Here is a 26,033-nt window from a genome sequence, read left to right as displayed (position 1 = left end):
GTGGGGGCTGAGATCTCTCGTAAACTTCTGGAAGGTCTGCCGAGAAGACCGAGGGTCGCTGCGCTCGAAAGACATCCCGTGAGAGGTTACGGGTTCTACCTTCGAGAGATTAGGGGCGTCGACGGTGAGTAACCACGCCCACCACCCTCCTAGACACGCCCACTAGCTGATTGACACGCCCACTAGCTGATTGACACGCCCACTAGCTCATATAGACACGCCCACCACCCTCCTAGACACGCCCACTAGCTGATTGACACGCCCACTAGCTGATTGACACGGCCACTAGCTGATTGACACGCCCACTAGCTGATTGACACGCCCACTAGCCGATTGACACGCCCATTAGCTGATTGACACGCCCACCACCCTCCTAGACACGCCCACCACCCTCCTAGACACGCCCACCACCCTCCTAGACACGCCCACTAGCTGCTATAGACACGCCCACTAGCTGATTGACACGCCCACTAGCTGATTGACACGCCCACTAGCTGATTGACACGCCCACTTGCTGATTGACACGCCCACTAGTTGATTGACACGCCCACTAGCTGATTGACACGCCCACTAGTTGATTGACACGCCCACTAGCTGATTGACACGCCCACTAGCTGATTGACACGCCCACTAGTTGATTGACAGGCCCACTAGCTGATTGACACGCCCACTAGCTGATTGACACGCCCACTAGCTGATTGACACGCCCACTAGCTCCTATAGACACGCCCACCACCCTCCTAGACACGCCCACTAGCTGATTGACACGCCCACTAGCTGATTGACACGCCCACTAGCTGATTGACACGCCCACTAGCCGATTGACACGCCCATTAGCTGATTGACACGCCCACCACCCTCCTAGACACGCCCACCACCCTCCTAGACACGCCCACCACCCTCCTAGACACGCCCACTAGCTGCTATAGACACGCCCACTAGCTGATTGACACGCCCACTAGCTGATTGACACGCCCACTAGCTGATTGACACGCCCACTAGCTGATTGACACGCCCACTAGCTGATTGACACGCCCACTTGCTGATTGACACGCCCACTAGTTGATTGACACGCCCACTAGCTGATTGACACGCCCACTAGTTGATTGACACGCCCACTAGCTGATTGACACGCCCACTAGCTGATTGACACGCCCACTAGTTGATTGACACGCCCACTAGCTGATTGACACGCCCACTAGCTCCTATAGACACGCCCACTTGCTGATTGACACGCCCACTAGCCGATTGACACGCCCACTAGCTGATTGACACGCCCACTAGCTGATTGACACGCCCACTAGCTGATTGACACGCCCACTAGCTGATTGACACGCCCACTAGTTGATTGACACCCCCACTAGCTGATTGACACGCCCACTAGCTGATTGACACGCCCACTAGCTGATTGACACGCCCACCACCCTCCTAGACACGCCCACCACCCTCCTAGACACGCCCACTAGCTGATTGACACGCCCACTAGCTGATTGACACGCCCACTGGCCGATTGACACGCCCACTAGCTGATTGACACGCCCACTAGCTGATTGACACGCCCACTAGCTGATCGACACGCCCACTAGCTGATTGACACGCCCACTAGCTGATTGACACGCCCACTAGCTGATAGACACGCCCACTAGCTGTTGTAGACACGCCCACTAGCTGATTGAAACGCCTAATAGCTGATTGACACGCCCACTAGCTGAATGACACGCCCACTAGCTGATTGACACGCCCACTAGCTAATTGACACGCCCACTAGCTGAATGACACGCCCACTAGCTGATTGACACGCCCACTAGCTCATATAGACACGCCCCCTAGCTGATTGACACGCCCACTAGCTGATTGACACGCCCACTAGCTGATTGACACGCCCCCTAGCTGATTGACACGCCCACTAGCTGATTGACACGCCCACTAGCTGCCACTATCACCACCACAACCACCACATCCAGTACCACCACTCCCCCCACCTTCCCCACCCCCCCACCCACTCACCCACCCACTCACCCACCCACTCACCCACCCACCCACCCACTCACTCACCCACTCACTCACCCACCCACTCACCCACCCACCCACCCACTCACCCACCCACTCACCCACCCACCCACCCACTCACCCACTCACTCACCCACCCACCCACCCACTCACTCACTCACCCACCCCCCCACCCACTCACCCACCCACTCACCCACCCACCCACCCACTCACTCACCCACTCACCCACTCACTCACCCACCCACTCACCCACCCACTCACCCACCCACTCACCCACCCACTCACCCACCCACCCACCCACCCACTCACTCACTCACCCACCCACTCACTCACTCACTCACCCACCCCCCCACCCACTCACCTACCCACTCACCCACCCACCCACCCACTCACTCACCCACTCACCCACTCACTCACCCACCCACTCACCCACCCACTCACCCACCCACTCACCCACCCACCCACCCACTCACTCACCCACTCACCCACTCACTCACCCACCCACTCACTCACCCACCCACTCACCCACCCACCCACCCACTCACTCACTCACCCACCCACCCACCCACCCACTCACCCAGCCACCCACCCACTCACCCACTCACTCACCCACCCACTCACCCACCCACCCACCCACCCACTCACTCACTCACTCACTCACCCACCCACTCACCCACTCACCCACCCACCCACCCACCCACCCACTCACCCACTCACTCACCCACCCACTCACCCACCCACCCACCCACTCACTCACCCACTCACCCACTCACTCACCCACCCCCCCACCCACTCACCCACCCACTCACCCACCCACCCACCCACTCACTCACCCACTCACCCACTCACTCACCCACCCACTCACCCACCCACTCACCCACTCACCCACCCACTCACCCACCCACCCACCCACCCACCCACTCACTCACTCACTCACCCACCCACCCACTCACCCACCCACTCACCCACCCACCCACCCACCCACTCACCCACTCACTCACCCACCCACTCACCCACCCACCCACTCACTCACCCACTCACCCACCCACCCACTCACCCACCCACTAACCCACCCACTCACCCACCCACTCACCCACCCACTCACTCACCCACTCACCCACTCACCCACCCACTCACCCACTCACTCACTCACCCACCCACCCACCCACTCACCCACTCACCCACTCACCCACCCACCCACTCATTCACCCACTCACCCACCCACCCACTCACTCACCCATTCACCCACCCACCCACTCACCCACTCACCCACTCACCCACCCACCCACTCACTCACCCACTCACCCACCCACCCACTCACTCACCCATTCACCCACCCACTCACCCACTCACCCACTCACCCACCCACCCACCCACTCACCCACTCACTCACCCATTCACCCACCCACCCACCCACCCACTCACCCACCCACCCACCCACTCACCCACTCACCCACCCACTCACCCACTCACTCACTCACCCACCCACCCACCCACTCACTCACCCACTCACCCACTCACTCACCCACCCACTCACTCACCCACCCACTCACCCACCCACTCACCCACCCACCCACCCACTCACTCACTCACCCACCCACCCACCCACCCACTCACCCAGCCACCCACCCACTCACCCACTCACTCACCCACCCACTCACCCACCCACCCACCCACCCACTCACTCACTCACTCACTCACTCACCCACCCACTCACCCACTCACCCACCCACCCACTCACCCACCCACCCACCCACTCACTCACCCACTCACCCACTCACTCACCCACCCCCCCACCCACTCACCCACCCACTCACCCACCCACCCACCCCACTCACTCACCACTCACCCACTCACTCACCCACCCACTCACCCACCCACTCACCCACTCACCCACCCACTCACCCACCCACCACCCACCCACTCACTCACTCACTCACCCACCCACCCACTCACCCACCCACTCACCCACCCACCCACCCACCCACTCACCCACTCACTCACCCACCCACTCACCCACCCACCCACTCACTCACCCACTCACCCACCCACCCACTCACCCACCCACTAACCCACCCACTCACCCACCCACTCACCCACCCACTCACTCACCCACTCACCCACTCACCCACCCACTCACCCACTCACTCACTCACACCACCCACACCACTCACACTCACCCACCACACCCACCCACCCACTCACACCCACCACCCACCTCACCCACTCACCCACCCACCCACTCACTCACCCATTCACCCACCCACCCACTCACCCACTCACCCACTCACCCACCCACCCACTCACTCACCCACTCACCCACCCACCCACTCACTCACCCATTCACCCACCCACTCACCCACTCACCCACTCACCCACCCACCCACCCACTCACCCACTCACTCACCCATTCACCCACCCACCCACCCACCCACTCACCCACCCACCCACCCACTCACCCACTCACCCACCCACTCACCACTCACCTCACTCACTCACCCACCCACCCACCCACTCACCCACCCACTCACCCACTCACCCCACTCACCCACCCACTCACCCACTCACTCACTCACTCACCCACTCCACCCACCCACCCACCCACTCACCCACTCACCCACCCACCCACCCACTCACTCACTCACCCACCCACTCACTTACCCACTCACCCACTCACCCCCCCCCCTCCCCCACTCACTCACCCACCCACCCACCCACTCACCCACCCACCCACCCACTCACTCACTCACTCACCCACCCACCCACCCACCCCCCCCCCCTCCCCCACTCACTCACCCACCCACACCCACCCACTCACCCACCCACCCACTCACCCACTCACTCACTCACCCACCCACCCACCCACCCACCCACTCACCCACCCACCCACCCACCCACTCACCCACCCACCCACTCACCCACCCACTCACTCACCCACCCACCCACCCACCCACCACCCACCTACCCACTCACCCACCCACCCACTCACCCACCCACTCACCCACCCACCCACTCACCCACCCACCCACTCACCCACCCACTCACTCACTCACCCACCCACCCACCCACTCACCCACCTACCCACTCACCCACCCACTCACTCACCCACCCACCCACCCACCCACTCACCCACCTACCCACTCACCCACCCACCCACTCACCCACCCACCCACCCACCCACCCACCCACTCACCCACCCACCCCCCCCCCTCCCCCACTCACTCACCCACTCACTCACCCACTCACCCACTCACTCACTCACTCACTCACCCACTCACCCACCCACCCACTCACTCACCCACTCACCCACTCACTCACTCACTCACCCACCCACTCACCCACCCACTCACTCACCCACTCACCCACTCACTCACTCACCCACCCACCCACTCACTCACCCACTCACCCACTCACTCACTCACTCACCCACCCACTCACCCACCCACTCACTCACCCACTCACCCACTCACTCACTCACCCACCCACCCACTCACTCACCCACTCACCCACTCACTCACTCACTCACCCACCCACTCACCCACTCACTCACTCACCCGCCCACCCCCCCCCTCACCCACTCACCCACCCACTCACCCACTCACCCACTCGTCCACTCGTCCACTCGTCCACCCACAGGGCAGTTCATTCACGACGTGGAACGAGGCAGTGCGGCTGAGCGAGGTGGACTACGTGAGGGAGACCGCCTCGTGGCAGTCAACGGGGTCAGCGTGGGTCAAGTGGGACACGGTCACGTGGTGCAGGCCATCAGGGCAGGGGGAGGGCGGGTCCAATTGGTTCTGGTCGACTCACCTACTCACGTCATGTGCTCGCGGGTGAGTGGGTGGGTGAGTGGGCGAGTGAGTGGGCGAGTGGGTGGGTGAGTGGGTGGGTGAGTGGGTGGGTGGGTGGGTGAGTGGGTGAGTGGGTGGGTGAGTGGGTGGGTGAGTGGGTGAGTGAGTGGGTGAGTGGGTGAGTGGGTGGTTGGGTGGGTGGGTGAGTGGGTGGGTGAGTGGGTGAGTGGGTGGGTGGGTGGGTGAGTGGGTGGGTGAGTGGGTGAGTGGGTGGGTGAGTGGGTGAGTGGGTGGGTGAGTGGGTGAGTGAGTGGGTGAGTGGGTGGGTGAGTGGGTGGGTGGGTGAGTGGGTGGGTGGGTGGGTGAGTGGGTGGGTGAGTGGGTGAGTGGGTGGGTGAGTGGGTGAGTGGGTGAGTGGGTGGTTGGGTGGGTGGGTGAGTGGGTGAGTGGGTGGGTGAGTGGGTGAGTGGGTGAGTGGTTGGTTGGGTGGGCGAGTGGGTGGGTGAGTGGGTGAGTGGGTGGGTTGGTGAGTGGGTGGGTGAGTGGGTGGGTGTGTGGGTGGGTGGGTGGGTGAGTGAGTGGGTGGGTGAGTGAGTGAGTGAGTGGGTGATTGGGTGGGTGAGTGGGTTGGTGGGTGGGTGGGTGAGTGAGTGGGTTGGTGGGTGGGTGGGTGAGTGAGTGGGTAGGTGAGTGAGTGGGTGGGTGGATGAGTGGGTGAGTGGGTGGGTGAGTGGGTGGGTGGGTGAGTGGGTTGGTGGGTGAGTGGGTGGGTGGGTGAGTGGGTGGGTGAGTGGGTGGGTGAATGGGTGGGTGAGTGAGTGAGTGGGTGGGTGGGTGAGTGGGTGGGTGGGTGGGTGGGTGAGTGGGTGGGTGAGTGGGTGGGTGGGTGGGTGAGTGGGTGGGTGGGTGGGTGAGTGAGTGGGTGGGTGAGTGGGTGGGTAGGTGAGTGGGTGAGTGGGTGGGTGAGTGGGTGGGTGAGTGGGTGAGTGAGTGGGTGAGTGAGTGGGTGAGTGGGTGGGTGAGTGGGTGGGTGGGTGGGTGAGTGAGTGAGTGGGTGGGTGGGTGAGTGAGTGGGTGGGTGGGTTGGTGGGTGAGTGGGTGGGTGGGTTGGTGGGTGAGTGGGTGGGTGGGTGAGTGAGTGGGTGGGTGGGTTGGTGGGTGAGTGGGTGGGTGGGTTGGTGAGTGAGTGAGTGGGTGGGTGGGTGAGTGAGTGGGTGGGTGGGTTGGTGGGTGAGTGGGTGGGTGGGTTGGTGGGTGAGTGAGTGGGTGGGTGGGTGAGTGAGTGGGTGGGTGGGTTGGTGGGTGAGTGGGTGGGTGGGTTGGTGAGTGAGTGAGTGGGTGGGTGGGTGAGTGAGTGGGTGGGTGGGTTGGTGGGTGAGTGGGTGGGTGGGTTGGTTGGTGAGTGGGTGGGTGGGTGAGTGGGTGAGTGGGTGAGTGGGTGAGTGGGTGGGTTGGTGGGTGATCGAGGGGGTGGTTAGGACGATGCTGATGCTACTGATGATGATGATGCTACTGATGATGATGATGCTACTGATGATGATGATGCTACTGATGATGATGATGCTACTGATGATGATGATGATGCTACTGATGATGATGCTACTGATGATGATGATGATGCTACTGATGATGATGATGCTACTGATGATGATGCTACTGCTGATGATGATGCTACTGATGATGATGCTGCTACTGATGATTATGATGGTGGTGCTGATGATGATGCTGCTGATGATGATGATGCTGATGATGATGATGATGCTGATGATGATGCTACTGATGATGATGATGTTACTGATGATGATGATGCTACTGATGATGATGATGATACTGATGATGATGATGCTACTGATGATGATGATGCTACTGATGATGATGATGGTGGTGCTGATGATGATGCTGCTGATGATGATGATGCTGATGATGATGATGGTGCTGATGATGATGATGGTGCTGATGATGATGATGCTGATGATGATGATGCTGCTGATGATGATGATGATGATGCTGATGATGATGCTACTGATGATGATGATGCTACTCATGATGATGATGATGATGGTGCTGATGATGATGATGCTGCTGATGATGATGATGCTGCTGATGATGATGGTGCTGATGATGATGATGCTACTGATGATGATGATGCTACTCATGATGATGATGATGATGCTGCTGATTATGATGCTGCTGATGATGATGCTACTGATGATGATGATGAAGATGCTGCTACTGATGATGATGCTGATGATGATGACGATGCTACTGATGATGCTGATGATGATGATGATGCTACTGATGATGCTGATGATGATGATGCTACTGATGATGCTGATGATGATGATGCTACTGATGATGATGCTGATGATGATGATGTTGCTACTGATGATGCTGATGATGATGATGATGCTACTGATGATGATGATGCTGATGATGATGCTACTGATGATGATGATGCTGCTACTGCTGAGGATGATGCTACTGATGATGATGATGCTGCTACTGCTGATGATGATGTTGATGACCGTCTTTTCGCTGTTTCCTGCACCCAGATTGGCATCTCGCCACTCGCGTTCTTGCCTGGAGCCTCACGACTTGTCCAGCAGAAACAGAGGCTGTGACAATGTGAGTGGTGGGTGGGTGAGTGGGTGGGTGGGTGGGTGAGTGAGTGAGTGAGTGGGTGGGTGGGTGGGTGAGTGAGTGAGTGAGTGGGTGGGTGGGTGAGTGGGTGGGTGGGTGAGTGAGTGAGTGAGTGGGTGGGTGGGTGGGTGAGTGAGTGAGTGAGTGGGTGGGTGGGTGAGTGGGTGGGTGGGTGGGTGGGTGAGTGAGTGAGTGAGTGGGTGGGTGGGTGAGTGGGTGGGTGAGTGAGTGAGTGAGTGGGTGGGTGGGTGGGTGAGTGAGTGAGTGAGTGGGTGGGTGGGTGAGTGGGTGGGTGGGTGGGTGGGTGAGTGAGTGAGTGAGTGAGTGGGTGGGTGGGTGAGTGGGTGGGTGGGTGGGTGAGTGGGTGGGTGGGTGAGTGGGTGGGTGGGTGGGTGAGTGAGTGGGTGGGTGAGTGGGTGGGTGAGTGGGTGAGTGGGTGAGTGGGTGGGTGGGTGGGTGAGTGGGTGGGTGAGTGAGTGGTGGGTGGGTGGGTGAGTGGGTGAGTGAGTGGGTGGGTGGGTGGGTGAGTGGGTGAGTGGGTGAGTGGGTGGGTGAGTGAGTGGGTGAGTGAGTGGTGGGTGGGTGGGTGGGTGAGTGGGTGGGTGGGTGAGTGGGTGAGTGGGTGAGTGGGTGGGTGGGTGAGTGGGTGAGTGGGTGAGTGGGTGGGTGGGTGGGTGGGTGGGTGAGTGGGTGGGTGGGTGGGTGGGTGAGTGGGTGGGTGGGTGGGTGAGTGGATGAGTGGGTGAGTGACTGATTGAGTTAGTGACTGAGTGACTGAGTGAGTGATTGAGTGAGTTAGTGACTGACTGAGTGAGTGACTGAGTGAGTGAGTGACTGACTGAGTGAGCAATTGAGTGACTGAGTGAGTGACTGAGTGAGTTAGTGGTTGACTGAGTGAGTGAGTGACTGACTGAGTGAGTGGCTGTGTGTGTGTCACTGTGTGTGTGTCACTGTGTGTGTGTGTCACTGTGTGTGTGTCACTGTGTGTGTGTGTCACTGTGTGTTACTGTGTGTCTCACTGTGTGTGTCACTGTGTGTGTCACTGTGTGTGTGTATCACTGTGTGTGTGTCTCACTGTGTGTGTCACTGTGTGTGTGTGTCACTGTGTGTGTCTGTGTGTGTGTGTGTCACTGTGTGTGTGTGTCACTGTGTGTGTCACTGTGTGTGTGTGTGTCACTGTGTGTGTCTGTGTGTGTGTGTGTCACTGTGTGTGTGTGTCACTGTGTGTGTGTATCACTGTGTGTGTCACTGTGTGTGTGTATCACTGTGTGTGTGTCTCACTGTGTGTGTCACTGTGTGTGTGTGTCACTGTGTGTGTCACTGTGTGTGTGTGTCACTGTGTGTGTGTCACTGTGTGTGTCACTGTGTGTGTGTGTCACTGTGTGTGTCACTGTGTGTGTCACTGTGTGTGTCTCACTGTGTGTGTGTGTCACTGTGTGTGTGTGTGTGTCACTGTGTGTGTGTGTCACTGTGTGTGTCTCACTGTGTGTGTCACTGTGTGTGTCACTGTGTGTGTCTCACTGTGTGTGTCACTGTGTGTGTCACTGTGTGTGTCTCACTGTGTGTGTCACTGTGTGTGTGTCACTGTGTGTGTCACTGTGTGTGTCACTGTGTGTGTGTGTCACTGTGTGTGTGTGTGTGTCACTGTGTGTGTGTCACTGTGTGTGTCACTGTGTGTGTGTGTCACTGTGTGTGTGTGTGTGTCACTGTGTGTGTCACTGTGTGTGTCACTGTGTGTGTCTCACTGTGTGTGTGTGTCACTGTGTGTGTGTGTCACTGTGTGTGTCACTATGTGTGTGTCACTGTGTGTGTCTCACTGTGTGTGTGTGTCACTGTGTGTGTCACTGTGTGTGTGTGTCACTGTGTGTGTGTGTGTCACTGTGTGTGTCACTGTGTGTGTGTGTCACTGTGTGTGTCACTGTGTGTGTCTCACTGTGTGTGTCACTGTGTGTGTCACTGTGTGTGTGTCACTGTGTGTGTCACTGTGTGTGTATCACTGTGTGTGTCACTGTGTGTGTGTCACTGTGTGTGTCACTGTGTGTGTCACTGTGTGTGTGTGTCACTGTGTGTGTGTGTGTGTCACTGTGTGTGTGTCACTGTGTGTGTCACTGTGTGTGTGTGTCACTGTGTGTGTGTCACTGTGTGTCACTGTGTGTGTGTGTCACTGTGTGTGTGTGTCACTGTGTGTGTGTGTGTGTCACTGTGTGTGTCACTGTGTGTGTGTGTCACTGTGTGTGTGTGTCACTGTGTGTGTCTCACTGTGTGTGTCACTGTGTGTGTCACTGTGTGTGTGTGTCACTGTGTGTGTCACTGTGTGTGTCACTGTGTGTGTGTGTCACTGTGTGTGTCACTGTGTGTGTGTGTCACTGTGTGTGTCACTGTGTGTGTGTGTCACTGTGTGTGTGTGTGTGTCACTGTGTGTGTGTGTCACTGTGTGTGTCTCACTGTGTGTGTCACTGTGTGTGTCACTGTGTGTGTGTCTCACTGTGTGTGTCACTGTGTGTGTCACTGTGTGTGTGTGTGTCACTGTGTGTGTCACTGTGTGTGTGTGTCACTGTGTGTGTGTGTGTGTCACTGTGTGTGTGTGTCACTGTGTGTGTCACTGTGTGTGTGTGTCACTGTGTGTGTCACTGTGTGTGTCACTGTGTGTGTCTCACTGTGTGTGTGTGTCACTGTGTGTGTGTGTGTGTCACTGTGTGTGTGTGTCACTGTGTGTGTCACTGTGTGTGTGTGTCACTGTGTGTGTGTGTGTCACTGTGTGTGTCACTGTGTGTGTGTGTCACTGTGTGTGTCACTGTGTGTGTCTCACTGTGTGTGTCACTGTGTGTGTCACTGTGTGTGTGTCACTGTGTGTGTCACTGTGTGTGTATCACTGTGTGTGTCACTGTGTGTGTGTCACTGTGTGTGTCACTGTGTGTGTCACTGTGTGTGTGTGTCACTGTGTGTGTGTGTGTGTCACTGTGTGTGTGTCACTGTGTGTGTCACTGTGTGTGTGTGTCACTGTGTGTGTGTCACTGTGTGTCACTGTGTGTGTGTGTCACTGTGTGTGTGTGTCACTGTGTGTGTGTGTGTGTCACTGTGTGTGTCACTGTGTGTGTGTGTCACTGTGTGTGTGTGTCACTGTGTGTGTCTCACTGTGTGTGTCACTGTGTGTGTCACTGTGTGTGTGTGTCACTGTGTGTGTCACTGTGTGTGTCACTGTGTGTGTGTGTCACTGTGTGTGTCACTGTGTGTGTGTGTCACTGTGTGTGTCACTGTGTGTGTGTGTCACTGTGTGTGTGTGTGTGTCACTGTGTGTGTGTGTCACTGTGTGTGTCTCACTGTGTGTGTCACTGTGTGTGTCACTGTGTGTGTGTCTCACTGTGTGTGTCACTGTGTGTGTCACTGTGTGTGTGTGTGTCACTGTGTGTGTCACTGTGTGTGTGTGTCACTGTGTGTGTGTGTGTGTCACTGTGTGTGTGTGTCACTGTGTGTGTCACTGTGTGTGTGTGTCACTGTGTGTGTGTGTCACTGTGTGTGTCACTGTGTGTGTGTGTGTCACTGTGTGTGTCACTGTGTGTGTGTGTCACTGTGTGTGTCACTGTGTGTGTGTGTCACTGTGTGTGTGTGTGTCACTGTATGTCACTGTGTGTGTCACTGTGTGTGTCACTGTGTGTGTCACTGTGTGTGTGTGTGTCACTGTGTGTGTCACTGTGTGTGTCACTGTGTGTGTGTCACTGTGTGTGTGTCACTCCTCCAGGATCGATTCTCTGAAGATGATTCCGTTGAAGCACCAACTCCACCATGTTGATTTCAAAATCAATATATTGGTTTGTCCATTAGATATATCGATTTGTAAATCAATATATTGATTTGTAATCAATATATTGGTTTGTCAATTGATGTATTGATCTCTAAATCAATATATCGATTTGTAAATAATTATATTTAGGTCAATTCATATATTCGTTCGTAAATCGATGTATTGGTTTGTAAATTAATGTATTGATTTCTAAATCGATATATCGATTTGTAAATCGATATATTGATTTGTAAAGTAATTTTTAGATTTTTAAAGCAATACATTGATTTAAAATTAATACGTTGATGTATTTACCATTCCATGTGTTGATTCGTCGATTCATTTATTGATCATGCAATATATTGATTTGTAAATCGATATATTATCAGAAGCCCAATCAATCAACTCAAGTCGTATATTGTGTCGATTTTGAATGCATTCGCACGCGATTTCGTGTACCGATGTGCCATTGAATGTATCGATTTTGTCAATGAATATGCTGACGTGTCATTGAATGTATCGATTTTGTCAATCAATATGCTGACGTGTCATTGAATGTATCGATTTTGTCAATCAATATGCTGATGTGCCATTGAATGTATCGATTTTGTCAATCAATATGCTGATGTGCCATTGAATGTATCGATTTTGTCAATGAATATGCTGATGTGTCATTGAATGTATCGATTTTGTCAATCAATATGCTGATGTGCCATTGAATGTATCGATTTTGTCAATCAATATGCTGATGTGCCATTGAATGTATCGATTTTGTCAATGAATATGCTGATGTGTCATTGAATGTATCGATTTTGTCAATCAATATGCTGACGTGTCATTGAATGTATCGATTTTGTCAATCAATATGCTGATGTGCCATTGAATGTATCGATTTTGTCAATCAATATGCTGATGTGTCATTGAATGTATCGATTTTGTCAATGAATATGCTGATGTGTCATTGAATGTATCGATTTTGTCAATCAATATGCTGATGTGTCATTGAATGTATCGATTTTGTCAATGAATATGCTGATGTGTCATTGAATGTATCGATTTTGTCAATGAATATGCTGATGTGTCATTGAATGTATCGATTTTGTCAATCAATATGCTGATGTGTCATTGAATGTATCGATTTTGTCAATGAATATGCTGATGTGCCATTGAATGTATCGATTTTGTCAATCAATATGCTGATGTGCCATTGAATGTATCGATTTTGTCAATGAATATGCTGACGTGTCATTGATCGCGAAATTTTTACGAATTAAAAAACGTAATGTTTTAATGAGCGATTCAATGTTGTGTTACGTATTACACAGACACAGACAAAGCTCCCCCAGGTAGCCTCCAGCAGGGCTGTAGGGGCAAGTGCTGTTACACAGACAAAGCTCCCCCAGGTAGCCTCCAGCAGGGTTGTATGGGCAAGTGCAGTTACACAAAGCTCCCCCAGGTAGCCTCTAGCAGGGCTGTAGGGGCAAGTGCAGTTGCACACACAGACAAAGCTCCCCCAGGTAGCCTCCAGCAGGGCTGTAGGGGCAAGTGCAGTTGCACACAGACACAGACAAAGCTGTCCCAGGTAGCCTCTAGCAGGGCTGTAGGGGCAAGTGCAGTTGCACACACACAGACAAAGCTCCCCCAGGTAGCCTCTAGCAGGGCTGTAGGGGCAAGTGCTGTTGCACAGACACAGACAAAGCTCCCCCAGGTAGCCTCTAGCAAGGTTGTATGGGCAAGTGCAGTTACACAGACAAAGCTCCCCCAGGTAGCCTCTAGCAGGGCTGTAGGGGCAAGTGCAGTTACACAGACAAAGCTCCCCCAGGTAGCCTCTAGCAGGGCTGTAGGGGCAAGTGCAGTTACACAGACAAAGCTGCCCCGGGTAGCCTCTAGCAGGGCTGTAGGGGCAAGTGCAGTTGCACAGACACAGACAAAGCTCTCCCAGGTAGCCTCCAGCAGGGCTGTAGGGGCAAGTGCAGTTACACACACACAGACAAAGCTCCCCCAGGTAGCCTCTAGCAGGGCTGTAGGGGCAAGTGCAGTTACACAGACACAGACAAAGCTCTCCCAGGTAGCCTCTAGCAGGGCTGTAGGGGCAAGTGCTGTTACACAGACACAGACAAAGCTACCCCAGGTAGCCTCTAGCAGGGCTGTAGGGGCAAGTGCAGTTTCACACACACAGACAAAGCTCCCCCAGGTAGCCTCTAGCAGGGCTGTAGGGGCAAGTGCAGTTGCACAGACACAGACAAAGCTCCCCCAGGTAGCCTCTAGCAGGGCTGTAGGGGCAAGTGCAGTTGCACAGACACAGACAAAGCTCTCCCAGGTAGCCTCCAGCAGGGCTGTAGGGGCAAGTGCAGTTGCACAGACACAGACAAAGCTCCCCCAGGTAGCCTCTAGCAGGGCTGTAGGGGCAAGTGCAGTTGCACAGACACAGACAAAGCTCTCCCAGGTAGCCTCCAGCAGGGCTGTAGGGGCAAGTGCAGTTACACACACACAGACAAAGCTCTCCCAGGTAGCCTCCAGCAGGGCTGTAGGGGCAAGTGCAGTTACACACACACAGACAAAGCTCCCCCAGGTAGCCTCTAGCAGGGCTGTAGGGGCAAGTGCAGTTACACAGACACAGACAAAGCTCTCCCAGGTAGCCTCTAGCAGGGCTGTAGGGGCAAGTGCTGTTACACAGACACAGACAAAGCTACCCCAGGTAGCCTCTAGCAGGGCTGTAGGGGCAAGTGCAGTTTCACACACACAGACAAAGCTCCCCCAGGTAGCCTCTAGCAGGGCTGTAGGGGCAAGTGCAGTTGCACAGACACAGACAAAGCTCCCCCAGGTAGCCTCTAGCAGGGCTGTAGGGGCAAGTGCAGTTACACAGACAAAGCTCCCCCAGGTAGCCTCTAGCAGGGCTGTAGGGGCAAGTGCAGTTACACAGACAAAGCTCCCCCAGGTAGCCTCTAGCAGGGCTGTAGGGGCAAGTGCAGTGACACAGACAAAGCTCTCCCAGGTAGCCTCTAGCAGGGCTGTAGGGGCAAGTGCAGTTACACAGACAAAGCTCCCCCAGGTAGCCTCTAGCAGGGCTGTAGGGGCAAGTGCAGTTGCACAGACACAGACAAAGCTCCCCCAGGTAGCCTCTAGCAGGGCTGTAGGGGCAAGTGCAGTTTCACACACACAGACAAAGCTCCCCCAGGTAGTCTCTAGCAGGGCTGTAGGGGCAAGTGCAGTTTCACACACACAGACAAAGCTGCCCCAGGTAGCCTCCAGCAGGGCTGTAGGGGCAAGTGCTGTTACACAGACACAGACAAAGCTCCCCCAGGTAGCCTCTAGCAGGGCTGTAGGGGCAAGTGCAGTTTCACACACACAGACAAAGCTCCCCCAGGTAGCCTCTAGCAGGGCTGTAGGGGCAAGTGCAGTGACACAGACAAAGCTCCCCCAGGTAGCCTCTAGCAAGGTTGTAGGGGCAAGTGCAGTTTCACAGACACAGACAAAGCTCCCCCAGGTAGCCTCTAGCACGTCTGTAGGGGCAAGTGCAGTTTCACAGACACAGACAAAGCTCCCCCAGGTAGCCTCTAGCAGGGCTGTAGGGGCAAGTGCAGTTTCACAGACACAGACAAAGCTCCCCCAGGTAGCCTCCAGCAGGGCTTTAGGGGCAAGTGCTGTTACACAGACAAAGCTCTCCCAGGTAGCCTCTAGCAGGGCTGTAGGGTCAAGTGCTGTTAGCGAGCACCTATGAAGGCTACCAGCACTGTGGCTACACACACAGAGGGGGTGGGTGGCCAGCACCACGCCCGGCCGCCTTTGTCTCCCCAGTGCTAGAGATGTTCACTACACACCGCACCAGGCACTCATTTGAGGCACGCAAAAAATACACAGACACACACACACAGACACACAGACACACACACAGACACACAGACAGACACACACACACAGACACACACACACACAGACACACGCACAGACACACACACAGACAGACACACACAGACAGACATACACACACGCACGCACACACACACAGACACACACAGACACGCACACACACAGACACACAGACACACATAAACACACAGACACACATCCATACAGACACACTCACAGACACACTCACAGACACACACACAGACACACACACACACAGACACACACAGACACACAGACACACACACACACAGACACACACACACAGACACAGACACACACACACACACAGACACACACACACAGACACACACACACACACAGACACACACAGACACACACAGACACACACAGACACACACAGACACACACAGACACACACAGACACACACAGACACACACAGACACACACAGACAAAGGTAACCCGTGTAGCCTCTAGCAGGCTGCAGACGCGTGGTGCCACGTCATCAATCGACATTAATTTGCATAAATTTGCATGTAAACACAATTACTTGTGGCGCTCGCTGATTGGTTATCAAGATTCTCGTATAAATGAATAAATTATGTTAATTATTAACTCCGCCCCCTCCCCCCCCCCTTCCTCCTGCCCCCACCTCACATCCCCGCCTCACAGCCAATCAGATTGCCCCATCACATTCACATCCGCATAAATTATGTTAATTAGCTCGCTGACACCCCCCCCACCCCACCTACCCCACATCGCTGCCTCTCAGCCAATCAGAGAGCTTCAACGCCGTTACACCTGCGCATAAATTATGTTAATTAGCTCGCTGACATCACCACCCCGCCCTACATCGCTGCCTCTCAGCCAATCATATTGCTTCGACACCGTTAACCCCCCCGCATATATTATGTTAATTAGCTCTGGCACCCCCCGCCCACTCACCCGACATCGCTGAGTCGCAGCCAATCAGATCGCCTCGACGCCGGTACATCTGCATAAATTATGTTAATGAACTCATCTGCGATGACGTAACTATAATTTATTCAAACAATCATGAATAAATTACCGCGTCTCCACCGCCCCCACCTCCTCTCTACCGCAGTTTCGACCAATAGGATCGCGTAGAGTGTCCTCGCCCCGCCCACTCATCGGTACACGTCACGCCAAACTGACCAATGGGACGCGGCCGCGTTATAAACCGTTTCCCCGGCTCGCTGTTGGTGGCTTTTTTTTCTCCTCACGCGTTGTCATAAAAACCCACAAATTTGAATTAAATAAAAAATCCGCTCAATTCTTCACGCGCCCAGCGAGGACGCCGACGGACGCCGCTCGTCCCCCGAAATCCGCCGGTACCGACCGCGTCTCTGGGGCACCTCCATTCACGTCGCGGTCTCGGTTGACAGGAGTCATGAGGGCCTTCCCCTACTCCCCTACCCTGTTGGTGTTCCGCTCTCGCCGTCGGCCAGTGGAGGCGACCGGTAGCCCTCGCTAGGCGAGGCCGTGGTCGGGCTGCGGCCTATTTCGTCGGTCTTTTATTAGTTTCTTATTTAAATAACGATTTAGTTGCGTATATTTTTAAAAATGTTATATTTGTTAGCGATAATGTAACTTTGCTACAGAATCAGAATAATTTACACTCCAGGAGGAATTGTCCACGAGTTATACATTGTCTGACAGATGTTTCACTAATTTCATTGATGTTCAAAATCATCGAAATCATTGATAATGCAGATGTATGATCGATTTTAAAGTGATAAGATGTACATCATCATAATCGATATATTGTTTACTTGAGGAGGAATCCGTTGAGCTAGAAATGATCTTAGAATTGTCTGACAGACGGTCACTAATTTAATTGATGACCGAAATCATCAAAATCACCAAAATCATCAAAATCATCAAAATCATTGATAATGCAGATGTTTGATCGGTTTTAAAGCGATAAGATGTACATCATCAGAATCGATATATTGTTTACTTGAGGAGGAATCCGTTGAGCTAGAAATGATCTTATTGTCTGACAGACGCTCACTAATTTAATTGAATTCCAAAATCATCAAAATCATTGATAATGCAGATGTTTGATCGATTATAAAGCGATAAGATGTACATCATCATAATCGATATATTGTTTACTTGAGGAGGAATCCGTTGAGCTAGAAATGATCTTAGAATTGTCTGACAGACGGTCACTAATTTAATTGATGACCGAAATCATCAAAATCACCAAAATCATCAAAATCATTGATAATGCAGATGTTTGATCGATTTTAAAGCGATAAGATGTACATCATCATAATCGATATATTGTCTACTTGAGGAGGAATCCGTTGAGCTAGAAATGATCTTAGAATTGTCTGACAGACGCTCACTAATTTAATTGATGACCAAAATCATCAAAATCATTGATAATGCAGATGTTTGATCGATTATAAAGTGATAAGAGGTACATCATCAGAATCGATATATTGTTTACTTGAGGAATCCGTTGAGCTAGAAATGATCTTAGAATTGTCTGACAGACGGTCACTAATTTAATTGATGACCGAAATCATCAAAATCATTGATAATGCAGATGTTTGATCGATTTTAAAGTGATAAGAGGTACATCATCAGAATCGATATATTGTTTACTTGAGGAATCCGTTGAGCTAGAAATGATCTTAGAATTGTCTGACAGACGCTCACTAATTTAATTGATGACCAAAATCATCAAAATCATTGATAATGCAGATGTTTGATCGATTTTAAAGTGATAAGATGTACATCATCAGAATCGATATATTGTTTACTTGAGGAGGAATCCCATGGGCTATAAATGTCTCTGTGTGGTGAGTCTATGGGTCTCTGTGTGGTGAGTGTGGGTCTCTGTGTGGTGAGTCTATGGGTCTCTGTGTGGTGAGTCTGTGGGTCTCTGTGTGGTGAGTCTATGGGTCTCTGTGTGGTGAGTCTGTGGGTCTCTGTGTGGTGAGTCTGGGTCTCTGTGTGGTGAGTCTGTGGGTCTCTGTGTGGTGAGTCTATGGGTCTCTGTGTGGTGAGTCTGTGGGTCTCTGTGTGGTGAGTCTGTGGGTCTCTGTGTGGTGAGTCTATGGGTCTCTGTGTGGTGAGTCTATGGGTCTCTGTGTGGTGAGTCTGTGGGTCTCTGTGTAGTGAGTCTGTGTGGTGAGTCTGTGTGATGAGTCTGTGGGTCTCTGTGTGGTGAGTCTGTGTGGTGAGTCTGTGGGTCTCTGTGTGGTGAGTCTGTGTGGTGAGTCTATGGGTCTCTGTGTGATGAGTCTGTGGGTCTCTGTGTGGTGAGTCTGTGGGTCTCTGTGTGGTGAGTGTGTGGGTCTCTGTGTGGTGAGTCTGTGGGTCTCTGTGTGGTGAGTCTGTGGGTCTCTGTGTGGTGAGTCTGTGGGTCTCTGTGTGGTGAGTCTGTGGGTCTCTGTGTGGTGAGTCTGTGTGGTGAGTCTGTGGGTCTCTGTGTGGTGAGTCTGTGTGGTGAGTCTGTGGGTCTCTGTGTGGTGAGTCTGTGTGGTGAGTCTATGGGTCTCTGTGTGGTGAGTCTGTGGGACTCTGTGTGGTGAGTCTGTGTGATGAGTCTGTGGGTCTCTGTGTGGTGAGTCTGTGTGGTGAGTCTGTGGGTCTCTGTGTGATGAGTCTGTGGGTCTCTGTGTGGTGAGTCTGTGGGTCTCTGTGTGGTGAGTCTGTGGGTCTCTGTGTGGTGAGTCTCTGGGTCTCTGTGTGGTGAGTGTGTGGGTCTCTGTGTGGTGAGTCTGTGGGTCTCTGTGTGGTGAGTCTGTGGGTCTCTGTGTGGTGAGTCTGTGGGTCTCTGTGTGGTGAGTCTGTGGGTCTCTGTGTGGTGAGTCTGTGGGTCTCTGTGTGGTGAGTGTGTGGGTCTCTGTGTGGTGAGTGTGTGGGTCTCTGTGTGATGAGTCTATGGGTCTCTGTGTGGTGAGTCTATGGGTCTCTGTGTGGTGAGTCTGTGGGTCTCTGTGTGGTGAGTCTATGGGTCTCTGTGTGGTGAGTCTGTGTGTGTCTCTGTGTGTGTCTCTGTGTGTGTCTCTGTGTGTGTCTCTGTGTGTGTCTCTGTGTGTGTCTCTGTGTGTCTGTGTGACTCTGTGTGTCTGTGTGTGTGTGTCTGTGTGTGTCTGTGTGTGTGTGTGTGTCTCTGTGTGTGTGTGTGTGTGTGTCTGTGTCTGTGTGTCTGTGTGTGTGTGTGTGTGTCTGTGTGTGTGTGTTGACCCCACAGACATGAATCCCGTGAGGCTGATGGTGCTGCTGGTTCCTGCACTCGTCCTGATGCACACGCACAGCGGCGGTGAGACACACACACACACACAGACACACGCACAGACACACGCACAGACACACGCACAGACACACGCACAGACACACAGAGACACGCACAGACACACGCACAGACACACGCACAGACACACGCACAGACACACGCACAGACACACGCACAGACACGCACAGACACAGGCACAGACACACGCAGAGACACGCGCACAGACACGCGCACAGACACGCGCAGAGACACGCGCAGAGACACGCGCAGAGACACGCGCGCAGAGACACGCGCGCAGAGACACGCGCGCAGAGACACGCGCGCAGAGACACGCGCGCAGAGACACGCGCGCAGAGACACGCGCGCAGAGACACACGCGCAGAGACACACGCGCAGAGACACACGCGCAGAGACACACGCGCAGAGACACACGCGCAGAGACACACGCGCAGAGACACACGCGCAGAGACACACGCGCAGAGACACACGCGCAGAGACACACGCGCAGAGACACACGCGCAGAGACACACGCACAGAGACACGCACAGAGACACGCACAGAGACACGCACAGACCGCGCGCACAGACCGCGCGCACAGACCGCGCGCACAGACCGCGCGCACAGACCGCGCGCACAGACCGCGCGCACAGACCGCGCGCACAGACCGCGCGCACAGACCGCGCGCACAGACCGCGCGCACAGACCGCGCGCACAGACCGCGCGCACAGACCGCGCGCACAGACCGCGCGCACAGACCGCGCGCACACAACGCGCACAGACACGCGCGCACAGAGACGCGCGCACAGACCGCGCGCACAGACCGCGCGCACAGACCGCGCGCACAGACCGCGCGCACAGACCGCGCGCACAGACCGCGCGCACAGACCGCGCGCACAGACCGCGCGCACAGACCGCGCGCACAGACCGCGCGCACAGACCGCGCGCACAGACCGCGCGCACAGACCGCGCGCACAGACCGCGCGCACAGACCGCACGCACAGACCACGCACAGACACACGCGCACAGACGCACGCGCACAGACGCACGCACAGACGCACGCACAGACGCACGCACAGACGCACGCACACAACGCACAAAGACACACACACACAGACACACACACAGAGGCGCATCTCCCGTGTCTCTCTCCCCGTGTCTCTCTCTCCCCGTGTCTCTCTCCCAGTGTCTCTCTCCCCGTGTCTCTCTCCCCGTGTCTCTCTCCCCGTGTCTCTCTCTCCCCGTGTCTCTCTCCCAGTGTCTCTCTCCCCGTGTCTCTCTCCCCGTGTCTCTCTCCCCGTGTCTCTCTCCCCGTGTCTCTCTCCCCGTGTCTCTCTCCCCGTGTCTCTCTCCCCGTGTCTCTCTCCCCGTGTCTCTCTCCCCGTGTCTCTCTCCCCGTGTCTCTCTCCCCGTGTCTCTCTCCCCGTGTCTCTCTCCCCGTGTCTCTCTCCCCGTGTCTCTCTCCCCGTGTCTCTCTCCCCGTGTCTCTCTCCCCGTGTCTCTCTCCCCGTGTCTCTCTCCCCGTGTCTCTCTCCCCGTGTCTCTCTCCCCGTGTCTCTCTCCCCGTGTCTCTCTCACCGTGTCTCTCTCACCGTGTCTCTCTCACCGTGTCTCTCTCCCCGTGTCTCTCTCCCCGTGTCTCTCTCCCCGTGTCTCTCTCCCCGTGTCTCTCTCCCCGTGTCTCTCTCCCCGTGTCTCTCTCCCCGTGTCTCTCTCCCCGTGTCTCTCTCCCCGTGTCTCTCTCCCCGTGTCTCTCTCCCCGTGTCTCTCTCCCCGTGTCTCTCTCCTCGTGTCTCCCCGTGTCTCCCCGTGTCTCTCTCCCCGTGTCTCTCTCCCCGTGTCTCTCTCCCCGTGTCTCTCTCCCCGTGTCTCTCTCCCCGTGTCTCTCTCCCCGTGTCTCTCTCCCCGTGTCTCTCTCCCCGTGTCTCTCTCCCCGTGTCTCTCTCCCCGTGTCTCTCTCCCCGTGTCTCTCTCCCCGTGTCTCTCTCCCCGTGTCTCTCTCCCCGTGTCTCTCTCCCCGTGTCTCTCTCCCCGTGTCTCTCTCCCCGTGTCTCTCTCCCCGTGTCTCTCCGTGTCTCTCTCCCCGTGTCTCCCCTTGTCTCTCTCCCCGTGTCTCTCTCCCCGTGTCTGTCTCCCCGTGTCTCTCTCCCCGTGTCTGTCTCCCCGTGTCTCTCTCCCCGTGTCTCTCTCCCCGTGTCTCTCTCCCCGTGTCTCTCTCCCCGTGTCTCTCTCCCCGTGTCTCTCTCCCCGTGTCTCTCTCCCCGTGTCTCTCTCCCCGTGTCTCTCTCCCCGTGTCTCTCTCCCCGTGTCTCTCTCCCCGTGTCTCTCTCCCCGTGTCTCTCTCCCCGTGTCTGTCTCTCACCGTGTCTGTCTCTCACCGTGTCTGTCTCTCACCGTGTCTCTCTCTCACCGTGTCTCTCTCTCACCGTGTCTCTCTCTCACCGTGTCTCTCTCTCACCGTGTCTCTCTCTCCCCGTGTCTCTCTCTCACCGTGTCTCTCTCTCCCCGTGTCTCTCTCCCCGTGTCTCCCCGTGTCTCTCTCCCCGTGTCTCCCCGTGTCTCTCTCCCCGTGTCTCCCCGTGTCTCTCTCCCCGTGTCTCCCCGTGTCTCTCTCCCCGTGTCTCCCCGTGTCTCTCTCCCCGTGTCTCCCCGTGTCTCTCTCCCCGTGTCTCCCCGTGTCTCCCCGTGTCTCTCTCCCCGTGTCTCACCGTGTCTCTCTCCCCGTGTCTCCCCGTGTCTCTCTCCCCGTGTCTCCCCGTGTCTCCCCGTGTCTCTCTCCCCGTGTCTCCCCGTGTCTCTCTCCCCGTGTCTCTCTCCTCGTGTCTCCCCGTGTCTCCCCGTGTCTCTCTCCCCGTGTCTCTCTCCCCGTGTCTCTCTCCCCGTGTCTCTCTCCCCGTGTCTCTCTCCCCGTGTCTCTCTCCCCGTGTCTCTCTCCCCGTGTCTCTCTCCCCGTGTCTCTCTCCCCGTGTCTCTCTCCCCGTGTCTCTCTCCCCGTGTCTCTCTCCCCGTGTCTCCCCGTGTCTCTCTCCTCGTGTCTCCCCGTGTCTCCCCGTGTCTCTCTCCCCGTGTCTCTCTCCCCGTGTCTCTCTCCCCGTGTCTCTCTCCCCGTGTCTCTCTCCCCGTGTCTCTCTCCCCGTGTCTCTCTCCCCGTGTCTCTCTCCCCGTGTCTCTCTCCCCGTGTCTCTCTCCCCGTGTCTCTCTCCCCGTGTCTCTCTCCCCGTGTCTCCCCTTGTCTCTCTCCCCGTGTCTCTCTCCCCGTGTCTCTCTCCCCGTGTCTCTCTCCCCGTGTCTGTCTCCCCGTGTCTCTCTCCCCGTGTCTCTCTCCCCGTGTCTGTCTCCCCGTGTCTCTCTCCCCGTGTCTCTCTCCCCGTGTCTCTCTCCCCGTGTCTCTCTCCCCGTGTCTCTCTCCCCGTGTCTCTCTCCCCGTGTCTCTCTCCCCGTGTCTCTCTCCCCGTGTCTCTCTCCCCGTGTCTCTCTCCCCGTGTCTCTCTCCCCGTGTCTCTCTCCCCGTGTCTCTCTCCCCGTGTCTCTCTCCCCGTGTCTCTCTCCCCGTGTCTCTCTCCCCGTGTCTCTCTCCCCGTGTCTCTCTCCCCGTGTCTCTCTCCCCGTGTCTCTCTCCCCGTGTCTCTCTCCCCGTGTCTCTCTCCCCGTGTCTCTCTCCCCGTGTCTCTCTCCCCGTGTCTGTCTCTCACCGTGTCTCTCTCTCACCGTGTCTCTCTCTCACCGTGTCTCTCTCTCACCGTGTCTCTCTCTCACCGTGTCTCTCTCTCACCGTGTCTCTCTCTCACCGTGTCTCTCTCCCCGTGTCTCTCTCTCACCGTGTCTCTCTCTCCCCGTGTCTCTCTCCCCGTGTCTCCCCGTGTCTCTCTCCCCGTGTCTCCCCGTGTCTCTCTCCCCGTGTCTCCCCGTGTCTCTCTCCCCGTGTCTCCCCGTGTCTCTCTCCCCGTGTCTCCCCGTGTCTCTCTCCCCGTGTCTCTCTCCCCGTGTCTCCCCGTGTCTCTCTCCCCGTGTCTCCCCGTGTCTCCCCGTGTCTCTCTCCCCGTGTCTCACCGTGTCTCTCTCCCCGTGTCTCCCCGTGTCTCTCTCCCCGTGTCTCCCCGTGTCTCTCTCCCCGTGTCTCCCCGTGTCTCTCTCCCCGTGTCTCCCCGTGTCTCTCTCCCCGTGTCTCCCCGTGTCTCTCTCCTCGTGTCTCCCCGTGTCTCCCCGTGTCTCTCTCCCCGTGTCTCTCTCCCCGTGTCTCTCTCCCCGTGTCTCTCTCCCCGTGTCTCTCTCCCCGTGTCTCTCTCCCCGTGTCTCTCTCCCCGTGTCTCTCTCCCCGTGTCTCTCTCCCCGTGTCTCTCTCCCCGTGTCTCTCTCACCGTGTCTCACCGTGTCTCCCCGTGTCTCGTAGACGCTGTGGCGGTGATGTCCGTGGATCTGGGCTCTGCGTGTCTCCCCGTGTCTCTCTCCCCGTGTCTCTCTCCCCGTGTCTCTCTCCCCGTGTCTCCCCGTGTCTCTCTCCCCGTGTCTCCCCGTGTCTCTCTCCTCGTGTCTCCCCGTGTCTCCCCGTGTCTCTCTCCCCGTGTCTCTCTCCCCGTGTCTCTCTCCCCGTGTCTCTCTCCCCGTGTCTCTCTCCCCGTGTCTCTCTCCCCGTGTCTCTCTCCCCGTGTCTCTCTCCCCGTGTCTCTCTCCCCGTGTCTCACCGTGTCTCCCCGTGTCTCCCCGTGTCTCTCTCCCCGTGTCTCTCTCCCCGTGTCTCTCTCCCCGTGTCTCTCTCCCCGTGTCTCTCTCCCCGGTGTCTCTCTCCCCGTGTCTCTCTCCCCGTGTCTCTCTCCCCGTGTCTCTCTCCCCGTGTCTCACCGTGTCTCTCTCCCCGTGTCTCTCTCCCCGTGTCTCCCCGTGTCTCGTAGACGCTGTTGCGGTGATGTCCGTGGATCTGGGCTCTGCGTGTCTCCCCGTGTCTCTCTCCCCGTGTTTCTCTCCCCGTGTCTCTCTCCCCGTGTCTCTCTCCCCGTGTCTCCCCGTGTCTCTCTCCCCGTGTCTCCCCGTGTCTCTCTCCCCGTGTCTCCCCGTGTCTCCCCGTGTCTCGCTCCCCGTGTCTCCCCGTGTCTCACCGTGTCTCTCTCCCCGTGTCTCCCCGTGTCTCTCTCCCCGTGTCTCCCCGTGTCTCCCCGTGTCTCTCTCCCCGTGTCTCCCCGTGTCTCACCGTGTCTCCCCGTGTCTCGTAGACGCTGTTGCGGTGATGTCCGTGGATCTGGGCTCTGCGTGTCTCCCCGTGTCTCTCTCCCCGTGTCTCTCTCCCCGTGTCTCCCCGTGTCTCTCTCCCCGTGTCTCCCCGTGTCTCACCGTGTCTCCCCGTGTCTCGTAGACGCTGTTGCGGTGATGTCCGTGGATCTGGGCTCTGCGTGTCTCCCCGTGTCTCTCTCCCCGTGTCTCTCTCCCCGTGTCTCCCCGTGTCTCTCTCCCCGTGTCTCCCCGTGTCTCACCGTGTCTCCCCGTGTCTCGTAGACGCTGTTGCGGTGATGTCCGTGGATCTGGGCTCTGCGTGTCTCCCCGTGTCTCTCTCCCCGTGTCTCTCTCCCCGTGTCTCCCCGTGTCTCTCTCCCCGTGTCTCCCCGTGTCTCACCGTGTCTCCCCGTGTCTCGTAGACGCTGTTGCGGTGATGTCCGTGGATCTGGGCTCTGCGT

The 26,033-nt window shown here is 56.1% G+C and overlaps 1 protein-coding gene and 1 long non-coding RNA gene across 2 annotated transcripts in view; both read left to right on the top strand.

Annotated features, from left to right (window-relative positions):
* Nucleotides 1-5: 5 nt before the first annotated feature.
* LOC144954999 (uncharacterized) lies at nt 6-13,094 on the top strand. Its single transcript, XR_013641465.1, has 4 exons — nt 6-124; nt 5,647-5,843; nt 8,354-8,426; nt 12,181-13,094. It is a non-coding gene; the product is annotated as an uncharacterized LOC144954999 (long non-coding RNA).
* Nucleotides 13,095-17,295: 4,201 nt separating this feature from the next.
* Nucleotides 17,296-26,033, top strand: part of LOC144955000 (hypoxia up-regulated protein 1-like) — a gene marked incomplete at its 3' end in the record, with an annotated part of 42,906 nt that continues 34,168 nt past the window's right edge. Inside the window, 2 exon segments of the mRNA XM_078885356.1 lie at nt 17,296-17,446; nt 20,329-20,397. Of these exon segments, the coding sequence (XP_078741482.1) occupies nt 20,331-20,397 (67 nt within the window).

This window comes from Lampetra fluviatilis, unplaced genomic scaffold (assembly GCF_964198595.1).
Source record: "Lampetra fluviatilis unplaced genomic scaffold, kcLamFluv1.1 SCAFFOLD_275, whole genome shotgun sequence".
Classification (NCBI taxonomy): Eukaryota; Metazoa; Chordata; class Hyperoartia; order Petromyzontiformes; family Petromyzontidae; genus Lampetra; species Lampetra fluviatilis.
The sequence above is the reverse complement of the archived record's forward strand: the minus strand, read 5'-3'. Positions and strand labels throughout refer to the sequence as shown.